General features: G+C 47.4%; 1 protein-coding gene across 1 annotated transcript in view; it reads left to right on the top strand.

Moving 5' to 3' along the window:
- The window catches only part of LOC141047210 (uncharacterized), a 49,542-nt gene that overhangs the window by 12,032 nt on the left and 12,638 nt on the right, over nt 1-24,872 (top strand). The window contains exon 5 of the mRNA XM_073542161.1: nt 23,505-23,595. Within this exon, the coding sequence (XP_073398262.1) occupies nt 23,505-23,595 (91 nt within the window). The remainder of the gene's footprint in view (nt 1-23,504; nt 23,596-24,872) is intronic.

The raw sequence follows: 24,872 nt of genomic DNA, 5'->3' as shown, positions 1-24,872 counted from the left end.
TTCCTATCCTGGTATGAATGATCCCATCCCTATCCTGGAATGCATAGTCCCATCTCATCCTGGTATGCATGGCCCCATCTTGCCCTGGTATGCATGGCCACATCTCGCCCTGGTATGCATGGCCACATCTCAACCGGTTATGCAGGGCCCCATCCTTATAAGTGGCCCCCACCACCATTCCTGTCCTGGTATGCAGGGTCCCATCCCTATCATGGTATGCATGGTCCCATCTCGTCCTGGTATGCAGGGCCCCATCCTTATAAGTGGCCCCCACCCCCATTCCTATCCTGGTATGAATGATCCCATCCCTATCCTGGTATGCAGGGTTCCATCCCTATCATGGTATGCATGGTCCCATCTCGTCCTGGTATGCAGGGCCCCATCCTTATAAGTGGCCCCCACCCCCATTCCTATCCTGGTAGACATGGCCCCATGATTAAAAAAACAAAAACAAATCATTACACTTACCTAACCGGCGCTCCCTTGCAGCGTCCTGCTCCGGTGCCAGCAACTGCTATTTGCTTGTAACCAGCGCTGATAACAGTGAGTATTCATGAATATTCATTTCTCTTAAGTAGCGGCACACGTGACCGGAAGCAGGAAGCTGGTGGCTGACACTGCGCGCTACTGAAGAGCAATGAATACTCACTGCCCTTTGTGTGCACAGTCCTGGCAGCTGGGCTCTGCTTGTGAGCAGCACATGACGTCCCTGCCATGCGCTGCTTACAAGCACAAAGCAGTTGCTGGCACCGGAGCTGGACACTGAGAGGGAGCGCGGGGTAGATAAGTGTAATGGTTTGTTTTTTAATGTTTTCTGATGCGGCCATGCATACCAGGATAGGGATGGGGGTCAATTATAAGGATGGGGCCATGCATGCCAGGACCGGGGTTGGAGGCTAATCATATCAAGATACTATTATTAAAGAGAAATGAATATTCATTGCCCTCCAAACCCATGGGCGTGGAATACAGTGAATATTAATTTCTCTTTAGCAGCGAGAAGAGGAGTTAGCCGCAGTCACCGGCTCCAGCCTCATGTGACTCGCTGCTCCGCCGATGCCGTTCTCCCACCTCCCCACCACAGCCAGAGCTGGTACATCCGGACTATAAGACGCACCCCCCCATTTTCCTCCATATTTTTGAAGGAAAAAAGGCGTCTTATAGTCCAAAAAATAAGGTAGTTTTAACACAAATTGAAAAGTCAGGATAAAGGGAAACTCTGTTATTGTACACACTTATAATTCACACTTGGCCTCACTGTCACTGCACATTTACTGTTGCCGCTCATAAAAGCAAAGTTTGACCAGAAAGACTGGACCTGGTCTTGTAGGGACCATGAGACATTCAGCAGCACAGAAGGGAGAGAAGATTCATCCGATAAGATCTCAGGGATCTAGGAAGCCAACAGCATCATTACCCTCCGCTTACTCTTACAGACCCATCATACTTTTCTTCAAGCGATTTTCTATCTTGTCAGCACAATCTATGTACGCTGTCATTTCGCTTTATAGTTACAGATCTGGGCAGGTAACGGTAAGCGTCTCCTAATTCAGCTCGTATGTTCTCTAGAAAAGGGCTTTCACTGCCCAAAGCCATTTGAACAGTTTTGGGTGGAGGAGAATGTTGTGGTCTAGAGGCAAAATGGTGATCATGGTAATACGGCCGAACTACACCACCGATAAAGCAGCCACAGCCGGTGACTGAGAGGAATCTGTGACCTCTCTGCATTCAGTGGTTACTACTCACCTGGGTAGTCATATGTGGGAATCTCCTCTTTACACCGCTCATCACCCCTCACATATGTCTCTGTAGTATTAATATGGGTCAGATCTTCACCCTGAAACAAATATTGTAAAAGTCACAGACAGATGGAGAAGTCCCATCTATGATCAGCTCTAATCCTGCCATCTCCACCGTTCTCATTACACAAGTATAAAACATATAATACTGGTGGATAAAACAAGACTGAGCACAAGACCTTCACAGCCGTCTACACATCATAGGTGAGATCTCCTGACACCTTCTCTCCATCTACCTGATGATCCTGAGGAGCACTGGGATCTTCTTGGTTATAGTCCTGTGGAAGAAGAGGACGGGGACATCTCTCTGGTGTTGTCCTCTTACTGGATAGATCTGGAGGAAACACATACAGGGACTGAATTCATTCTCTACATACAGATAATTATAGGCCGTGTGTATTTAGTCCTGTCTATTACCTGGTGATGTGAGGGGCTGGGGAACCTCCATTATGACGTTCTTGTACAGATCTCTGTGTCCTTCTAAATACCCCCACTCCTCCATGGAGAAATAGACGGCGACATCCTGACACCTTATAGGAACCTGACACATACAATGATACCGTCATCCCCCCGATCCCTTCATAGTGTTACTGTATAATGTCCCAGCATTCCCAGCAGTGTCACCTCTCCAGTCAGCAGCTCCATCATCTTGTAGAGGAGTTCTAGGATCTTCTGGTTATTGATGTCCTCATGGATCAGGGGGTGAGGTGGGGGCCCCGTGATTGGGCTCAGGGGTCTTCCACATCCCTCAGACACAGAGTCCTGACAGCGATCACTAGAGGTCTTCTTCACCACTGTGTAATCCTGGTTATGGAGAGACACATTAATAAATCTCACTACAGACATTTCCAGAGTCCTCACCTCTCCAGTTCTGTCCATCTGTTATTCCCATAGATAAGAATGATGTAATGTGATGTCATCAGAATCTCTCACCTCTCCAGTGAGACGGAAGAGGATCTCTAGGGTGAGGTGTAACATCCTCTCCACCATCTTGTCTCTGTCCATATCCATCCTTGATGGGTAAATCAGGAAAACTCTCTTATGTAGAAGATCTTCACTGAGAGGATCCGATATTGTAGAGACCTGAATGAGAAGAAGATGATCCGATGTAACATCATAAGAATCCTGTGTAATAATACAATTACTGGAGACAATAAGGGAAACATATGAGGAGATTTATTATCTTACAGGGTTTAGTTTTCTCCCCTGACATCTACTAATAAAACCTATATATTTAGGCCACAGACAACAAGCAGTTTCCTCCTCGGAGTCGGCAGCTGAACACGTTCCTCATAGACTCATCTTCCATAACGCTAATTCTCGTCTCATTACCGACACTGGAATCGGTATTAGCAATACTGCAGGAGATATTCATTACACGCGACATGAGAAATAACTCCTTCATGATGAGGACGACATCTTCATCTTCTACTGCGGCTCTAGAGACAGATTTGGCCAGAGTCGGTCACTGCCTCCATCCCCACCGGCCGTCTATATGAAGGTTTCCCGTCTTCCCCGCACTGGAATCTTCTCTCACGTTAGATCTCAGCTCTGAGTCACACACAGAAGTTTGAGGCTTTTAGAAAAGATTTTTAGTTTCCACAAACACAACGGACAGAAATGATCTGATCCCAAAGTCTCCATGTACAGTGATTTATGGGGATTATTTCTGGCCTTAGACTTTCCTATATTACAAGAAAAACTCCAGAAAAAGCCGATATTAAAATGTTTCTAAAGAAAATTGGCTCCAACAATTCTTGTAAGAAGAAAAAAATATGTAAAAAGCAGAAGACACATTTTAGAATTTTTAACATGTTAAACATTTATTAAAAAGAAATGAATCTTTTTGGGCCCCAGAACATAGATGTACACCGCAGGGAGGGCACAGATGAGGCTGCAACAAAAACCCTGAAAAGCAAACATGGCATCTAAGAAGGTGTGACAGAGTTTGGCTGAATGCCCCCCGCCCCCAAGTACTCAATATTATGGGGCGGCCTAGTTACTCTGATACTTAGGCCTGTTTCACATTTCAGTTTTTGTCCATCAGTCAAGATCCGCCGTTTTGCAAAAAAACCGGATCCGCTATTTAGTTTGGCGGATCCGTTTTTTTTCCCATTGAGTTGCATTACCAGCGGATCTTGACGGACGGCCAACCGTTGGATCCGCTTTTTTGCGGATCCGCCAAAACTTTGCCGTCCGCCGACATGCCCGAACGGAGCATGTAACGTTTTTTCGGGCGGCAGGATCCGCACTTCACATTGCGCATGCCCGAAAAACTTCACTCACCCTGAAATTTAACCCTAAAGTCTGTTCTGGCGCCTGGAAAAAAAAAATCTCTCTCTCTTTCTCTCTCTCCCCCCTCCCCCCCCCCCCCCCCCCCCGGGCTGCAGGTCCTTTAAAATTCTTCATTCATCGGATCCGTCAAAAAAAACGGTCCGGTGGCATCCGTTCACATCAGTTAGCAACGGATCCGCTTTCCTCCATTTTGGCGGATTTTAACTGACACAAAAAAACTGAAGTGTGAAACAGGCCTTACATGCCTAATAATGGGGTCTGGGCTGCAATGTATGAAGGTCTATTAGGCCGGGCCAGAGGCAGCGTCCAATAAGTTACCTTATAACCCCCCATACACATTAGACTAAAGTTCCATGAAAGCACTGATTTCGGGGGGTTTGGCCGAGATATAATGTATTTGGGGGCCTCCCGACAGATGATGTCAGGGCAGAGAAGGATCTGGCATCCTGAATTTCAGAGGATAATCCGTTTGTTCTTCCTGTAGATAATCCTCCTCTAGAGGAGTCTGGAGGCGACTCTCTCATACAGACCACAGGAAAGCTGTAATATTTGTGTGTATGGGGGAGTCGGGAGAGATCGCCGTCTGCCAAATGACCGCTCAGCCAACTCTGATCTCATGTGTATGGGGCCGTTAGTATTACACTGACAGGCAGTGATGATACACGGCACTACAGTAGTACAGGGCATCACTGGAGCCATCAGAGGCTTGTATGTTGTATGATCGCACTGATCAGAGGGGTTTAAAAAAGGTTTAAAGTGGAAAAAAAATCACAGTTTCAGCAACAAGAAATATCCGTCACTATATGGAAAGCAGAGTCACTGCACAATGTTAGTTACGTCACATCCATAACTACTTTATTATACTCTATTATCCTGTACACAGTGGAGTAGATAGAAATCACAGATCCCACAGCAATAGCTGGAATTGGACCCTCCAACGTAAAGAAAAAAAATCTATCTATCTATATACACTGTTCAAAAAAATAAAGGGAACACTTAAACAACAGAATATAACTCCAAGTAAATCAAACTTCTGTGAAATCAAACTGTCCACTTAGGAAGCAACACTGATTGACAATCAATTTCACATGCTGCTGTGCAAATGGAATAGACAACAGATGGAAATTATTAGCAATTATCAAGACACCCTCAATAAAGGAGAGGTTCTGCAGGTGGGGACCACAGACCACATCTCAGTATCAATGCTTCTGGCTGATGTTTTGGTCACTTTTGAATGTTGGTTGTGCTTTCACACTCGTGGTAGCATGAGACGGACTCTAAAACCCACACAAGTGGCTCAGGTAGTGCAGTTCATCCAGGATGGCACATCAATGTGAGCTGTGGCAAGAAGGTTTGCTGTGTCTGTCAGCGTAGTGTCCAGAGGCTGGAGGCGCTACCAGGAAACAGGCCAGTACACCAGGAGATGTGGAGGGGGTCGTATGAAGGCATCAACCCAGCAGCAGGACCGCTACCTCCACCTTTATGCAAGGAGGAACAGGAGGAGCACTGCCAGAGACCTGCAAAATGATCTTCAGTAGGCCACAAATGTGCATGTGTCTGCACAAACGGTTAGAAACCGACTCCATGAGGATGGTCTGAGGGCCCGACGTCCACAGATGGGGGTTGTACTCACAGCCCAACACCGTACAGGACGCTTGGCATTTGCCACAGAACACCGGGATTGGCAAATTCGCCACTGGCGCCCTGTGCTCTCCACAGATGGAAGCAGGTTCACACTGAGCACATGTGACAGACGTGACAGAGTCTGGAGACGCCGTGGAGAGCGATCTGCTGCCTGCAACATCCTTCAGCATGACCGGTTTGGCAGTGGGTCAGTAATGGTGAGGGGTGGCATTTCTTTGGAGGGCCACACGATGTTGGGCTGTGAGCAAAACCCCCATGGAGACACAATTGTGCCTTTACCTGTAGATAAATTCCCAGTGGGGTGCTAAAAAGTCTTCACTAGACCCCTGTACAGCTGTATAATGAGGCCCAGGCTTTATAGTGAAGGGACAGGAGGGAGGAACTGTTCCCAGGAGATACGGACTGAGGAAAGGGCTAAAAAGCCTTCGCTAGACCCCAGTACAGCTGTATAATGAGGCTCAGGCTTTATAGTGAAGGGACAGGAGTGAGGGCCTGTTCCCAGGAGCTACAGTCTGAGGAAAGAGCTAAAAAGCCTTCACTAGACCGATGTACAGCTGTATAATGAGGCCCAGGCTTTATAGTGAAGGGACAGGAGTGAGGGCCTTTTCCCAGGGGCTACAGTCTGAGGAAAGGGCTAAAAAGCCTTCACTAGACCCCTGTACAGCTGTATAATGAGGCCCAGGCTTTATAGTGAAGGGACAGGAGTGAGGGCCTTTTCCCAGGGGCTACAGTCTGAGGAAAGGGCTAAAAAGCCTTCACTAGACCCCTGCACAGCTGTTTAATGAGGCCCAGGCTTTATAGTGAAGGGACAGGAGTGAGGGCCTGTTCCCAGGAGCTATAGTCTGAGGAAAGGGCTAAAAATCCTTCACTAGACCCCTGTACAGCTGTATAATGAGGCCCAGGCTTTATAGTGAAGGGACAGGAGTGAGGGCCTGTTCCCAGGAGCTACAGTCTGAGGAAAGGGCTAAAAAGCCTTCACTAGACCCCTGTACAGCTGTATAATGAGGCCCAGGCTTTATAGTGAAGGGACAGGAGTGAGGGCCTGATCCCAGGAGCTACAGACTGAGGAAAGGGCTAAAAAGCCTTCACTAGACCCCTGTACAGCTGTATAATGAGGCCCAGGCTTTATAGTGAAGGGACAGGAGTGAGGGCCTGTGCCCAGGAGCTACAGTCTGAGGAAAGGGCTAAAAAGCCTTCACTAGACCCCTGTACAGCTGTATAATGAGGCCCAGGCTTTATAGTGAAGGGACAGGAGTGAGGGCCTGTTCCCAGGAGCTACAGACTGAGGAAAGGGCTAAAAAGCCTTCACTAGACCCCTGTACAGCTGTATAATGAGGCCCAGGCTTTATAGTGAAGGGACAGGAGTGAGGGCCTGTGCCCAGGAGCTACAGTCTGAGGAAAGGGCTAAAAAGCCTTCACTAGACCCCTGTACAGCTGTATAATGAGGCTCAGGCTTTATAGTGAAGGGACAGGAGGGAGAAAAGTGGGGAAAGGAGCCAGAAGAGCCGAACTGCCCATCACTAACCTGCAGAGCCGCACTCCACATATATGGCCGCTCTGTGCACAGGACCTGTGATGAGGTCACAGGAGGGGAGGAGTCAGGGGTCACATGATCTCCGGAGTGCAGACCTCCATGGAGCCTTCTCCTCAGTCAGTGACATTCCCGCCATTATTCGCCCCTCACTACTGGCACAATTACCCCGCGCCGCCTTCTCTACACAGTGTTGTGTGTGGAATGTAACGTGTGATTTCTCTGGAGGGAAATAGACCCCACACAGGAGGGAATTCTCCCCAGTTACCGGCCGTCTACTATATGGCGGCATATGATTGTGCTATCGACTCCACACCAGGAGCTAAAATGCCCAAATCTCTAATGTAACCGCTATAAGAGAAGATATAACAAATTTCCCCTAAACTCACACAGCGGAGGAGGCCTCACTTGGAGCAATGTGACTCGCGCACAGAAAATCTATTCCCGGTTCTGTGATTAAGTTATCGGCCGACAGGAAGAAGAAAGGTCTGAATTACAGCCCAGACTGGAGGAGAAACTGCAGAAGTTAGAATTGGCCAATCAGCGCTCTTCACCCCTATACTTATCTACACAAATACAAGATATGAAATGACAATTAGACGCCATTCTCACCACCAGGACGGAGAGGCGCTAACTTGGAGTAAAGCCGCGTTTTATCACCATGCCAATAAGCCTAATAAGATGCCGCTCGTAAGCTCAGAATGAGAGAGTCACTGCATATAATCTCCTCTATAAAAGACCCTAAGGGTCAGATCTCAGCCCACCCCGATGTCATGTATAGGCGTAGCGTGGGGGGGCGGGGGGGGCGGTCCGCCCCAGGCGGCATGTGTGTGGGGGCGGCGCGGCAGCAGCAATTCCACCCTGCAGTGCAGTGCAGCGGCGGGCAGGGAGCGATGCGATCACGGCAGCTCCGCTGCCTGCAAGAGTGAATAGCAGGAACGGAGCGGCAAGGGTCCGTCCTGCTTCCTGCCCGGAGGCCGCGCTTCCTGTTTCACACAGAGGAGCGCCGCTGAATGACGTCATCATTCAGCGGCCGCTGCTGTGTGAGGGAGGAAGCGCTGGCGATGCTGCGGACAGGTGAGAGGAGAGAGGTGGTGTCTTGTGTGTATGTATGTGTGTATGTATGTATGTCTCTGTGTGTGTATGTCTGTGTGTATGTCTGTGTGTATGATGGAGCAGGCAGTGATGGGAGTGATGGTCTAGAAGGCAGTGATGGGGTGAAGGAGCAGACAATGATGGGGGTGATGGAGAAGGCAGCGATGGGGTGATGGAGCAGGCAGTGATGGGGGTGATGGAGCAGGCAGTGATGGGGGTGATGGAGCAGGCAGTGATGGGGTGATGGAGCAGACAATGATGGGGTGATGGAGCAGGCAGTGATGGGGTGATGGAGCAGACAATGATGGGGTGATGGAGCAGGCAGTGATGGGGTGATGGAGCAGACAGTGATGGGGTGATGGAGCAGGCAGTGATGGGGTGATGGAGCAGGCAGTGATGGGGGTGATGGAGCAAGCAGTGATGGGGGTGATGGAGCAGGCAGTGATGGGGTGATGGAGAAGGCAGTGATGGGGTGATGGAGAAGGCAGTGATGGGGTGATGGAGAAGGCAATGATGGGGTGATGGAGCAGGCAATGATGGGGGTGATGGAGCAGGCAGTGATGGGGTGATGGAGAAGGCAGTGATGGGGTGATGGAGAAGGCAATGATGGGAGTGATGGCGTGATGGAGCAGGCAATGATGGGGGTGATGGAGCAGGCAATGATGGGGTGATGGAGCAGACAATGATGGGAGTGATGGGGTGATGGAGCAGGCAATGATGGGAGTGATGGGGAGAAGGCAGTGATGGGGTGATGGAGAAGGCAGTGATGGGGAGAAGACAATGATGGGGTGATGGTCGAGAGGGCAATGATGGGGTTGTGGGTGAGAATGCAATGATGGTGGTGGTGGAAAGGGCAATAAATGGGGGTGGTGGAGGAGGAGGAAATGATGGAGGTGGTGGAATGGGCAATGATGGGAGTGGTGGGGGAGAAAGCAAAGATAGTGGTGGAGAAGAAAATGATGGAGGTGGGGGAGAGGACAATAATGGGATGCGAGGGGAGGAGGACAATGAGGGGTGTGGGGGATTGGGATATACATAATAAAGGAGACTATGTAATATATACCTGTATGTGTGTGTGTGTGTGTGTGGCTATATAACATCAATAATCTATATATATATGTATATATACACACACGTAGCTTTGACGCCATAAAAGGAGGGGGGCCCGGACACATTTCTTGAACAGGGACCCCAAGCTGTCAGTGTCCGCCCCCTGTCCGCCAAAATAATTTGTACTTTCTGTTTTTTTTTCTGTCACATTATTAAAAATTAGTATTAAAAAAAGCCATTAGGTCTTCATCCAGCATCATCAAGCTAATACATACATATAGAGAACTGCAAGAAGTTGAAAGTCTAGAAATTTAGAAATAATAGCAGAGTTAGTAGCAGACTAAAAATTAGATCTTTGAGTGTAGTGTGGGCTCTTCGGATGCTTCCGAATTATCAACGACCAAAGGGGCGGCAAATTTTTCGACCGCCCCGGGCGCCACAAACAGTTGCTACGCCACTGTGTATAGCACTTATAATGAATACCCCCAGAGTTTGTATTCGCCCCACAATCACCCCCCCTCACTACTGGAGTCATTCCTTCACACACTACATCTACCTAACCTGACTGAGTCCGCGGCACAACAACTCCATTTACACATCTCTGAGGAGGAAATAGTTTCAACAATCAAAAAACTAAAAAGAGGAAAGGCCCCGGGACCGGATGGTCTTACAGCAATATATTATAAAAAATGCAGCGATGTGCTGACACCACATATAAAAACCTCTGTAATTCACTACTAAATGGCTCACAGCTGCCCCCTGAGCTCTACGTGGCGCATGTAACCGTAATCCCTAATCCTAAGAAAGATCATCTCACAACAAATTATAGACCTATATCCCTCTTATACATTGACTTCAAAATCTTTACATCCATTGTGACAGGATCAATAAAATCCTTCCAGAGGGACCTGGATAGATGGGCTTCCTCAAAGTTATCCTGGCTCGGCAGAATACAGGCATTAAAAATGGTGTCACTGCCTCGTTTCTTATATCTATTTAGGTCCCTCCCAATTATGGTACCAGCCAGAACGTTCACTCATTTACACTCTATGATGTCTAAGTTTCTTTGGCTCGGAAAACAACCCAGAATTGTGCAAAAACTTATGTTCCGTCACAGAAAAGAAGGGGGTTTATCCCTCCCTAATTTTACACTTTATTACAAGTCGGCACAGATTGCTCCATTAATAAGTGCGTGTTCATATCCCAATAGTCCGAGATGAGTTATTCTGGAATCATTTCTCTCCAAACCATTCTCTTTATCAGGCCTAATGTGGACCACAGACCGACTTCCACAGGGGTTAATGAATGTGGCTCCTTTTACAGTCCACTCGTTGCTTCTTTGGAGGAAAGTCCGGTTTAAATATAACTTACAATCAAGCCCTTCTCCCCTGACAGCTATATTACAAAACCCCATGTTCCCGCCAGGCCTTGAGCCACAATTTTTTTCTTGGTGGAAGCTGAAAGGTATTCATATACTTAAACATTTGTGTTCCCCATTTAATATCTTACTTGACAGGAATTTGTTCAAACATTTGACCCTCCAGTTAGGGAGGTAATGCGACTGAACCAGATCTTCCACTTTGCAAAGCAGATCCTCCCGAGCGGTACTACTCTCAGGGCAACCAGTTTTGAAAATAAATGTCTAAATGACCCTTTGGGCAGGGGAACGATCTCTCATTGACAGTAGTGTAGCTACCGGGGGGGGCAGAGGGGGCGGTGGCCCCGGGCCCTGTGCTCTGATGGGGCCCACCCGAGCTATGTTATGTAACTATATCAGCATGCAGATCGCACCGATACAATTCCATGCTGCAGCAGGGAGTAAGTCATGTGACCGCTCTTCTGCAGAGGAGAGGGGGAGGGGAGGTCACTCGCCCAATCCTGGCTGAGCGCGCTCTCCTTGAAAGCTCCCTGCTGCAGAGAAGTCATCAGCTCCAGCAGCAGCCTGGACGCGGGGGGCTCTGCCTCTGCCTGTGAGCTGAGTTCACTGTCTGCTCTGCACTTGATTGCTTCTGACTGAGAGGAGCCTGACAGCTGAGGAGCCGCTGCTCCAGGACCAGTGGACACTGCACACAGCATGGGGATTGATGAGTATCTATGGTAATTACTATTTGAAGTGTCTAATCTGTTGCTTTGGATATATACATACAACTTACTGCTATTGGGGTGTAATATTCATTACATGATGCTCTCCTTACGTGTTACATAGTTTTCAAGCACTTTGCAGCGGTCACTGATGCGCTATATGGCGATGCTTTGTCTTGGCCTGGGAATTTACTGCACTTTGGGACTGAGAGAAAACCAGGAAAAGTGCAAACTAGAGATCGCACTGCTGGCTGCAGGCATTGAGCTGTGCAGAGAGAGCGGCGCATCCTCCCTGGCAGAGGGAGGGTTAAACCAGTGTATCACCTTATCTCGCTGTTTGTGCTGGCGTGTAATTATTAACCTACCCGTTACCAGGCTGACAGCGAGTCCTGGAGGATTAGGGGATGTGCACACGTTGTGGATTACTCTGCGGATTTTTACGCGCGGATTTGGCCAAATCCACAGGTAAATCCACAGGTTAAATGACCGGTGTTTTACCTGCGGATTTAGTGCAGATTTTGTGCGGATTTCCCCTGCGTTTTTACACCTGCGGATTCCTATAATGGGGCAGGTGACAAAACGCTGCGGATTCCGCACAAAGAATGGACATGCTGCAGATTTAAATCCGCAGAAAATCCTCAGCGTGTGCACTGTGTTCTTCATTTCTCATAGACTGTACTGTACAACGCAGCAGAAACTGCTGCAGATCCACAGGACCAAATCCACTGCAGATCCGCAGCAGAATCCGCAACGTCTGCACACAGCCTAACTAGTGTTTGCTGCTCCTACTGGGAAGTGAAGTCTGGCACTTGTAGTGCCACAGCAGCAGTTAGTGCTTGGTGACAAATAGCTGTGGAATAGTGTTTTTCTATGCAGCGATTGTTAGTGGCATGGACATGTTACTAGTGTGATATATTAGTATCAGTAATGCAGGTGACTTATCGTTAATCCTACAATGTGGGGAGCTACAGGGGGGGGGAGGGCGGTCACCCCGGGACCAGCGCTCTGAGGGGACCCACCCACAGCACGCCGATAGTGTTACATTCTGCGGCAGATCAGGCAGAATCGATCTCCCCGCTCTGCCACCCGGCCGCTATGGGGCCCCTGAGCAGGCGCTAGGGCCCGGCGCCAGCAGTGGGTCCCCACCTGTCATTGCAAAATCAACTGTGTTGGCTGGAGGCCATTTCAGCTGACTGCATTGATGAGAGAAGGAGCATTACACTTCCTCTCCCATCATCCCCCTCTCATCAGCTTCTGATGTCACTAACGCCAACACTGACAGGGGGTCGCAATGACGTCACTACTCGGAGCCTACAGTCCGGAGATGTGCGGGAGCTCGCAGCAGTGAAGAAACCAGGAGGAAAGGTGAGTTTTGGATTTATTTTTTATGAGGCTGCCTATGGGGTGCATTATATAAAGGGCTGCATTATTCTATAGGGTCTGCCTATGGGGAGTGCATTATACTATATTGAGGATTATAGTGAGACTTTTCTGGCACATTATACTATATGGAGGCTATCTAGCGGGCCATCATACAGTGTGGAGATTACAGTGTTGGAGCTATCAAACAATTTGGGGAATACTAAGCGGTCAGTGTATATACAGTGAGGGGGGATTAGATTGTGTATAAGAGAGCATCATACTGTGTATAGGGGAGCATCATACTGTGTATAGGGGAGCATCATACTGTGTATAGGGAAGCATCATACAGTGTATAGGAGAGCATCATACAGTGTATAGGGGAGCATCATACTGTGTATAGGGGAGCATCATACTGTGTATAGGGGAGCATCATACAGTGTATAGGGGAGCATCATACAGTGTATAGGGGAGCATCACACAGTGTATAGGGGGGCATCATACTGTGTATAGGGGAGCATCATACTGTGTATAGGGGAGCATCATACAGTGTATAGGGGAGCATCATACAGTGTATAGGGGAGCATCATACAGTGTATAGGGAAGCATCATACAGTGTATAGGGGAGCATCATACAGTGTATAGGGGAGCATCATACAGTGTATAGGGGAGCATCATACAGTGTATAGGGGAGCATCATACTGTGTATAGGGGAGCATCATACAGTGTATAGGGGAGCATCATACTGTGTATAGGGGAGCATCATACAGTGTATAGGGGAGCATCATACAGTGTATAGGGGGCATCATACTGTGTATAGGGGGGCATCATACTGTGTATAGGGGAGCATCATACAGTGTATAGGGGAGCATCATACTGTGTATAGGGGAGCATCATACAGTGTATAGGGGAGCATCATACAGTGTATAGTGGGGCATCATACTGTGTATAGGGGAGCATCATACTGTGTATAGGGGAGCATCATACAGTGTATAGGGGAGCATCATACAGTGTATAGGGGAGCATCATACAGTGTATAGGGGAGCATCATACAGTGTATAGGGGAGCATCATACTGTGTATAGGGGAGCATCATACTGTGTATAGGGGAGCATCATACTGTGTATAGGGGAGCATCATACAGTGTATAGGGGAGCATCATACTGTGTATAGGGGAGCATCATACAGTGTATAGGGGAGCATCATACTGTGTATAGGGGAGCATCATACAGTGTATAGGGGAGCATCATACTGTGTATAGGGGAGCATCACACAGTGTATAGGGGGGCATCATACTGTGTATAGGGGAGCATCATACTGTGTATAGGGGAGCATCATACTGTGTATAGGGGAGCATCATACAGTGTATAGGGGAGCATCATACTGTGTATAGGGGAGCATCATACTGTGTATAGGGGAGCATCATACTGTGTATAGGGGAGCATCATACAGTGTATAGGGGAGCATCATACTGTGTATAGGGGAGCATCATACTGTGTATAGGGGAGCATCATGCAGTGTATAGGGGAGCATCATATTGTGTATAGGGGAGCATCATACAGTGTATAGGGGAGCATCATACAGTGTATAGGGGAGCATCATACAGTGTATAGGGGAGCATTATACAGTGTATAGGGGAGCATCATACTGTGTATAGGAGAGCATCATACAGTGTATAGGGGAGCATCATACAGTGTATAGGGGGGCATCATACTGTGTATAGGGGAGCATCATACTGTGTATAGGGGAGCATCATACAGTGTATAGGGGAGCATCATACTGTGTATAGGGGAGCATCATACAGTGTATAGGAGAGCATCATACAGTGTATAGGAGAGCATCATACAGTGTATAGGGGAGCATCATACTGTGTATAGGGGAGCATCATACAGTGTATATGGGAGCATCATACAGTGTATAGGGGAGCATCATACTGTGTATAGGGGAGCATCATACAGTGTATAGGGGAGCATCATACAGTGTATAGGGGAGCATCATACTGTGCATAGGGGAGCATCATACTGTGTATAGGGGAGCATCATACTGTGTATAGGGGAGCATCATACTGTGTATAGGGGAGCATCATACAGTGTATAGGGGAGCATCATACTGTGTATAGGGGAGCATCATACTGTGTATAGGGGAGCATCATACTGTGTATAAGGGAGCATAATACTGTGTATAGGGGAGCATCATACTGTGTATAGGGGAGCATCATACTGTGTATAGGGGAGCATCACACAGTGTATAGGGGGCATCATACTGTGTATAGGGGAGCATCATACAGTGTATAGGGGAGCATCATACTGTGTATAGGGGAGCATCATACTGTGTATAGGGGAGCATCATACAGTGTATAGGGGAGCATCATACAGTGTATAGGGGAGCATCATACTGTGTATAGGGGAGCATCATACAGTGTATAGGGGAGCATCATACTGTGTATAGGGGAGCATCATACTGTGTATAGGGGAGCATCATACAGTGTATAAGAGAGCATCATACTGTGTATAGGGGAGCATCATACAGTGTATAGGGGAGCATCATACTGTGTATAGGGGAGCATCATACTGTGTATAGGGGAGCATCATACAGTGTATAGGGGAGCATCATACTGTGTATAGGGGAGCATCATACTGTGTATAGGGGGGCATCATACTGTGTATAGGGGAGCATCATACAGTGTATAGGGGAGCATCATACTGTGTATAGGGGAGCATCATACTGTGTATAGGGGAGCATCATACTGTGTATAGGGGAGCACCATACAGTGTATAGGGGAGCATCATACTGTGTATAGGGGAGCATCATACTGTGTATAGGGGAGCATCATACAGTGTATAGGGGAGCATCATACAGTGTATAGGGGAGCATCATACAGTGTATAGGGGAGCATCATACTGTGTATAGGAGAGCATCATACAGTGTATAGGGGAGCATCATACAGTGTATAGGGGGCATCATACTGTGTATAGGGGAGCATCATACTGTGTATAGGGGAGCATCATACAGTGTATAGGGGAGCATCATACAGTGTATAGGGGAGCATCATACTGTGTATAGGAGAGCATCATACAGTGTATAGGGGAGCATCATACAGTGTATAGGGGGGCATCATACTGTGTATAGGGGAGCATCATACTGTGTATAGGGGAGCATCATACAGTGTATAGGGGGGCATCATACTGTGTATAGGGGAGCATCATACTGTGTATAGGGGAGCATCATACAGTGTATAGGGGAGCATCATACTGTGTATAGGAGAGCATCATACAGTGTATAGGGGAGCATCATACAGTGTATAGGGGAGCATCATACAGTGTATAGGGGAGCATCATACAGTGTATAGGGGAGCATCATACAGTGTATAGGGGAGCATCATACAGTGTATAGGGGAGCATCATACTGTGTATAGGGGAGCATCATACAGTGTATAGGGGAGCATCATACTGTGTATAGGGGAGCATCATACTGTGTATAGGGGAGCATCATACAGTGTATAGGGGAGCATCATACTGTGTATAGGGGAGCATCATACTGTGTATAGGGGAGCATCATACTGTGTATAGGGGAGCATCATACAGTGTATAGGGGAGCATCATACTGTGTATAGGGGAGCATCATACAGTGTATAGGAGAGCATCATACAGTGTATAGGGGAGCATCATACTGTGTATAGGGGAGCATCATACTGTGTATAGGAGAGCATCATACAGTGTATAGGGGAGCATCATACAGTGTATAGGGGGGCATCATACTGTGTATAGGGGAGCATCATACAGTGTATATGGGAGCATCATACAGTGTATAGGGGAGCATAATACTGTGTATAGGGGAGCATCATACAGTGTATAGGGGAGCATCATACAGTGTATAGGGGAGCATCATACTGTGCATAGGGGAGCATCATACTGTGTATAGGGGAGCATCATACTGTGTATAGGGGAGCATCATACTGTGTATAGGGGAGCATCATACAGTGTATAGGGGAGCATCATACTGTGTATAGGGGAGCATCATACTGTGTATAGGGGAGCATCATACTGTGTATAAGGGAGCATCATACTGTGTATAGGGGAGCATCATACTGTGTATAGGGGAGCATCATACTGTGTATAGGGGAGCATCACACAGTGTATAGGGGGCATCATACTGTGTATAGGGGAGCATCATACAGTGTATAGGGGAGCATCATACTGTGTATAGGGGAGCATCATACTGTGTATAGGGGAGCATCATACAGTGTATAGGGGAGCATCATACAGTGTATAGGGGAGCATCATACAGTGTATAGGGGAGCATCATACAGTGTATAGGGGAGCATCATACAGTGTATAGGGGAGCATCATACTGTGTATAGGGGAGCATCATACAGTGTATAAGAGAGCATCATACTGTGTATAGGGGAGCATCATACAGTGTATAGGGGAGCATCATACTGTGTATAGGGGAGCATCATACTGTGTATAGGGGAGCATCATACAGTGTATAGGGGAGCATCATACTGTGTATAGGGGAGCATCATACTGTGTATAGGGGGGCATCATACTGTGTATAGGGGAGCATCATACAGTGTATAGGGGAGCATCATACTGTGTATAGGGGAGCATCATACTGTGTATAGGGGAGCATCATACTGTGTATAGGGGAGCATCATACAGTGTATAGGGGAGCATCATACTGTGTATAGGGGAGCATCATACTGTGTATAGGGGAGCATTATACAGTGTATAGGGGAGCATCATACTGTGTATAGGGGAGCATCATACTGTGTATAGGGGAGCATCATACAGTGTATAGGGGAGCATCATACTGTGTATAGGGGAGCATCATACTGTGTATAGGGGAGCATCATACAGTGTGTAGGGGAGCATCATACAGTGTATAGGGGAGCATCATACTGTGTATAGGGGAGCATCATACAGTGTATAGGGGAGCATCATACTGTGTATAGGGGAGCATCATACTGTGTATAGGGGAGCATCATACTGTGTATAGGGAAGCATCATACTGTGTATAGGGGAGCATCATACAGTGTATAGGGGAGCATCATACTGTGTATAGGGGAGCATCATACAGTGTATAGGGGAGCATCATACTGTGTATAGGGGAGCATCATACAGTGTATAGGGGAGCATCATACTGTGTATAGGGGAGCATCATACTGTGTATAGGGGAGCATCATACAGTGTATAGGGGAGCATCATACTGTGTATAGGGGAGCATCATACTGTGTATAGGGGAGCATCATACAGTGTATAGGGGAGCATCATACTGTGTATAGGGGAGCATCATACTGTGTATAGGGGAGCATCATACTGTGTATAGGGGAGCATCATACTTTGTATAAGAGCATCATACAGTGTATAGGGGAGCATCCTACAGTGTATAGGGGAGCATCATACTGTGTATAGGGGAGCATCATACTGTGTATAGGGAAGCATCATACAGTGTATAGGGGAGCATCATACAGTGTATAGGGGAGCATCATACTGTGTATAGGGGAGCATCATACTGTGTATAGGGGAGCATCATACTGTGTATAGGGGAGCATCATACAGTGTATAGGGGAGCATCATACTGTGTATAGGGGAGCATCATACTGTGTATAGGGGAGCATCATACTGTGTATAAGAGCATCATACAGTGTATAGGGGAGCATTCTACAGTGTATAGGGGAGCATCATACTGTGTATAGGGGAGCATCATACTGTGTATAGGGGAGCATCATGCAGTGTATAGGGGAGCATCATACTGTGTATAGGGGAGCATCATACAGTGTATAGGGGAGCATCATACTGTGTATAGGGGAGCATCATACTGTGTATAGGGGAGCATCATACTGTGTATAGGGGAGCATCATACAGTGTATAGGGGAGCATCATACTGTGTATAGGGGAGCATCATACAGTGTATAGGGGAGCATCATACTGTGTATAGGGGAGCATCATACTGTGTATAGGGGAGCATCATACTGTGTATAGGGGAGCATCATACTGTGTATAAGAGCATCATACAGTGTATAGGGGAGCATCATACAGTGTATAGGGGAGCATCATACTGTGTATAGGGGAGCATCATACTGTGTATAGGGGAGCATCATACTGTGTATAAGAGCATCATACAGTGTATAGGGGAGCATCATACTGTGTATAGGGGAGCATCATACTGTGTATAGGGAAGCATCATACTGTGTATAGGGGAGCATCATACAGTGTATAGGGGAGCATCATACAGTGTATAGGGGAGCATCATACAGTGTATAGGGGAGCATCATACTGTGTATAGGGGAGCATCATACAGTGTATAGGGGAGCATCATACTGTGTATAGGGGAGCATCATACTGTGTATAGGGGAGCATCATACTGTGTATAGGGGAGCAACATGCAGTGTATAGGGGAGCATCATACTGTGTATAGGGGAGCATCATACTGTGTATAGGGGAGCATCATACAGTGTATAGGGGAGCATCATACTGTGTACAGGGGAGCATCATACTGTGTATAGGGGAGCATCATACAGTGTATAGGGGAGCATCATACTGTGTATAGGGGAGCATCATACAGTGTATAGGGGAGCATCATACTGTGTATATGGGAGCATCATACAGTGTATAGGGGAGCATCATACAGTGTATAGGGGAGCATCATACAGTGTATAGGAGAGCTGTACAGGGGGAGACTCATGACATTATTAAATGTAAAGTGGGCACTTATTGTTATAGGGAACTCAGGTAACGCTGACTGTCAAAGGGGCACAGATGGCGCTCTTACTTTCTAGGAGACAAAATATGGGCACTGTTTTTGAGAGTTGCTTTAGAAATTAGAGGGCACAGAGAGCCACACAGCAGGTACAGTTAAAGGGACACATACAGCAGCAGCGGCTCAGCATTGGGGTATCAGCAGGGTAAGGAGTTTGTGCAGGTAGGGAGTAGTCCCATTGGTGACAGTGCTGAAAACATGAGACATGAAATGAATCTTTGTTGTAATCTCTGCAGACGAGTCCTGGCTGGAAGAAGTTGTCATGTTGGTCTGGGCCAGATGGAAAAGTGAACGATTCCATCAGAAAGAACGTCAGCTGTAAGTCACCATCTGTAGCTGTGCTGTGATCTCTTATACGGTATGTTGTGTAGGACGGGTATCTACCACTCACTATATGGCGGTAATATCAATATTGGTCTTTATTTAGAAATTATATTCAGCAACAGCGCGGTCCTCTGCTGAGGTTCTCCTCCACTTACTGTGCGTCACCGAGCTGTAATCAAGGTTACCTGGTTGGGGGCTCACTCAGAAGTTTCGCCCCCCTTAACCAAAACCCTAGCTACGCCTCTGCTCATTGATCTACTATGCTATAAATTCTCCACAATATGATAAAAAAATTGAAGTATATGTTACAATGGGAGGAGGATTTGGGGTTTGAACAGTCAATTGATGAATGGTATCGTAGCTGTGACACCATATCAAGAGGTAGTCACCAGACTTCCCTTGTGGAGACCTCCTTAAAACTATTGCACAGAGTCTATTATGTACAGGAAAAAATTCACAACATTTTTCCTAAAATCTCGGGAGACTGTTTTAGGGGCTGTGGAATATCTGGTGACATGAGACATATTTGATGGTCTTGTATGGTGGTTTCTGGGCTTTGGGAGAAGGTGATAGCACAGATGTATGGTGGACCGGTTGATCTGGAACCTTCTACTCTTTTACTGGGAACCAGGCCTTCCCGGCTTCCAGAAAGCTTTCAGAAGCTAGTAAACTACTTATGTATGGCCACTAAATCCACATTGCGGCAAAGTGGAAGTCGCCCTCACTGTCAATATCTATGGTGAAAGAGAAGATGAACGACATTATGTTATTCTCATTTGTGGCCCCAGCGTTTCTTGTAGAATAAATCCCTTTCTCACACAGTCCTGTAGTAATGACTTTGTTCTCACGTTTTGTAGGAGGGTTCGTCTGACTCCATCTTATGTTATCAGTATAAGTGCGAGAGATGAGAGACCGACGACCGCAGTTTTACCGTGTGTGTCCGGCGTCAGTTCTACAGTGTGAGAGATGCGGGGTCTGTGACCGAATCTGGGGGTATACGGGTGTATACAGCATACACAGAGGGGTCTGCGAACGAAGCTTGGGGTATACAGATGTATAAAGCATACACAGAGGAGTCTGTGACCGAAGCTGGGGGTATACGGGTGTATACAGTGTACACAGAGGGGTCTGTGACCGAAGCTGGGGGTATACGGGTGTATACAGCATAGAGAGGGGTCTGTTACCGAAGCTGGGGATATACGGGTGTATACAGCGTACACAGAGGTGTCCACACAAACACGGCTCCGCTCCGTACACCTCGTACACACTCGGCTCCGCTCCGTACACCTCGTACACACTCGGCTCCGCTCCGTACACCTCATACACACACGGCTCCGCTCCGTACACCTTGTACACACTCGGCTCCGCTCCGTACACCTCATACACACACGGCTCCGCTCCGTACACCTCATACACACACGGCTCCGCTCCGTACACCTCGTACACACACGGCTCCGCTCCGTACACCTTGTACACACTCGGCTCCGCTCCGTACACCTCATACACACACGGCTCCGCTCCGTACACCTCGTACACACACGGCTCCGCTCCGTACACCTTGTACACACTCGGCTCCGCTCCGTACACCTCGTACACACGCGGCTCCGCTCCGTACACCTCGTACACACACGGCTCCGCTCCGTACACCTCGTACACACACGGCTCCGCTCCGTACACCTTGTACACACTCGGCTCCGCTCCGTACACCTTGTACACACTCGGCTCCGCTCCGTACACCTCGTACACACTCGGCTCCGCTCCGTACACCTCGTACACACGCGGCTCTGCTCCGTACACCTCGTACACACACGGCTCCGCTCCGTACACCTCGTACACACGCAGCTCCGCTCCGTACACCTCGTACACACGCAGCTCCGCTCCGTACACCTCGTACACACACGGTTCCGCTCCGTACACCTTGTACACACGCAGCTCCGCTCCGTACACCTCGTACACACACGAGCCTGCTCTGTACATCCTGTACACTCACAGCTCTGCTACATCCACCCTGTAAACTCCTCCTGACCCCACACATAAACTTCCCCTCATCCAGCACCATGACAACCAGCACAGCAGAGTCCTGCACACACTGAGGCCCCTGATCATGTGACCCCTGACTCCTCCCCTCCTGTGACCTCATCACAGGTCCTGTGCGCACAGAGCAGCTGTAGAAATCTCCGGCCTCGGGGGTCTCACCAGACTTCGCTCTTTTCTTGCAGGGGCCGCAGTGGATTTCATCCTGGATCCATAGAGCTGAATAGAGGAGCGATGTTCCTTCACTCTGATGGGAATTGATGGTGACGTTGAGTCTATGAGGAACGTGTTCAGCTGCCGACTCCGAGGAGGAAACTGCTTGTTGTCTGTGGCCTAAATATATAGGTTTTATTAGTAGATGTCAGGGAAGAAAACTAAACCCTGTAAGATAATAAATCTCCTCATATGTTTCCCTTATTATCTCCAGTAATTGTATTATTACACAGGATTCTTATGATGTTACATCGGATCATCTTCTTCTCATTCAGGTCTCTACAATATCGGATCCTCTCAGTGAAGATCTTCTACAAAAGAGAATTTTCCTGATTTACCCATCAAGGATGGATATGGACAGAGACAAGATGGCGGAGAGGATGTTACACCTCACCCTAGAGATCCTCTTCCGTCTCACTGGAGAGGTGAGAGATTCTGATGACGTCACATTACATCATTCTTATCTATGGGAATAACAGATGGACAGAACTGGAGAGGTGAGGACTCTGGGAATGTCTGTAGTGAGATTTATCAATGTTCTCTCCATAACCAGGATTACACAGTGGTGAAGAAGACCTCTAGTGATCGCTGTCAGGACCCTGTGTCTGAGGGATGGGGAAGACCCCTGAGCCCAATCACGGGGCCTCCACCTCACCCCCTGATCCATGAGGACATCAATGACCAGAAGATCCTAGAACTCATCTACAAGATGATTGAGCTGCTGACTGGAGAGGTGACACTGCTGGGAATGCTGGGACATTATACAGTAACACTATGAAGGCATCGGGGGGATGACGGTATCATTGTATGTGTCAGGTTCCTATAAGGTGTCAGGATGTCGCTGTCTATTTCTCCATGGAGGAGTGGGAGTATTTAGAAGGACACAGAGATCTGTACAAGAACGTCATAATGGAGGTTCCCCAGCCCCTCACATCACCAGGTAATAGACAGGACTAAATACACACGGCCTATAATTATCTGTATGTAGAGAATGAATTCAGTCCCTGTATGTGTTTCCTCCAGATCTATCCAGTAAGAGGACAACACCAGAGAGATGTCCCCGTCCTCTTCTTCCACAGGACTGTAACCAAGAAGATCCCAGTGCTCCTCAGGATCATCAGGTAGATGGAGAGAAGGTGTCAGGAGATCTCCCCTGTGATGTGTAGACGGCTGTGAAGGTCTTGTGCTCAGTCTTGTTTTATCCTCCAGTATTATATGTTTTATACTTGTGTAATGAGAGCGGTGGAGATGGCAGGATTAGAGCTGATCATAGATGGGACTTCTCCATCTGTCTGTGACTTACAATATTTGTTTCAGGGTGAAGATCTGACCCATATTAATCCTACAGAGACATATGTGAGAGATGATGAGTGGTGTAAAGAGGAGATTCCCACATATGACTACCCAGGTGAGTAGTAACCACTGAATGCAGAGAAGTCACAGATTCCTCTCAGTCACCGGCTGTGGCTGCTTTATCGGTGGTGTAGTCCGGCCGTATTACCATGATCACCATTTTGCCTCTAGACCACAACATTCTCCTCCACCCAAAACTGTGCAAATGACTTTGGGCAGTGAAAGCCCTTTTCTATAGAACTTACAACCAATTACATTGTTTTTGATCCTAAGGAATTCAGGATACTGCACAATCTCTCCTGAAATGGGGAGCAATATTATTTTCCATAGTGGATCCATAGTAGCTCCAATGCTCCACCATAAATGAGGGCAACTCTGGTTTACTGTTGTGTAATCTGTATTTGTAGTTTTCAGTTAATGAGATTCTCGTGCTCTGGGGCGGGGCTGTGGGTGGGGCTGTGGGCGGGGCTTTATGTGGTGCTCTGATTACATATTCATCTGTATTGGCTTATGACAGGTCGCTGACCCCTCACTGACCTGCCCCCATTATTACATAATGCATATAATAGCATTGATATTATTGTTGATAATGCCTATAATATTGTAGCTATTGTGAGGCTTAGAAAAAAATTACATCCAGCACAATGTCACCGGCGATGGCGGCGCCTGCGCAGTAGCCTCTATATCAACTGTATCAATTTTTTTTGTTAGGAAGTTATAAGGGTTAAAAGTTAAACAGCGATTTCTCATTTTTACAACAAAATTTACAAAACCATTTTTTAGGGACCACCTCACATTTGAAGTGAGTTTGGGGGGTCAATATGACAGAAAATACCCGAAAGTGACACCATTGTAAAAACTGCACCCCTCAAGGAGCTCAAAACCACATTCAAGAAGTTTATTAACCCTTCAGGTGCTTTACAGGAATGATTGGAATGTGGAAGGAAAAAATAAACATTTACTTTTCTTTCACACAAATTTTCCTTTAGACCTAAGTTTTTTTTACTTTCGCAAGAGTAACAGGAGAAAATGGACGATACATTTTGTTTTGCAATTTCTCCTGAGCATGCCGATACCCCATATGTGGGGGAAATCTACTGTTTGGGCGCACGGCAGGGCTCGGAATGGAAGGAGCGCCATTTCACTTTTTGAATGTAAAATATGCTGGAATAATTAGCGGTTGCCATGTCGCGTTTGGAGAGCCCCTGATGTGCATAACCAGCGGAGACCACCAACAACTGACACCAATTTGGAAACTAGACCCCCCCCAAGGAAATGTGTGGTGAGCAGTTTGAACCCCCAAGTACTTTGTAGAAGTTAATTACGTAGAGC

Source organism: Dendrobates tinctorius, unplaced genomic scaffold, assembly GCF_039654945.1.
Source record: "Dendrobates tinctorius isolate UK_male_01 unplaced genomic scaffold, ASM3965494v1 ptg000126l, whole genome shotgun sequence".
NCBI classification, from domain to species: domain Eukaryota; kingdom Metazoa; phylum Chordata; class Amphibia; order Anura; family Dendrobatidae; genus Dendrobates; species Dendrobates tinctorius.
The sequence above is the reverse complement of the archived record's forward strand: the minus strand, read 5'-3'. Positions and strand labels throughout refer to the sequence as shown.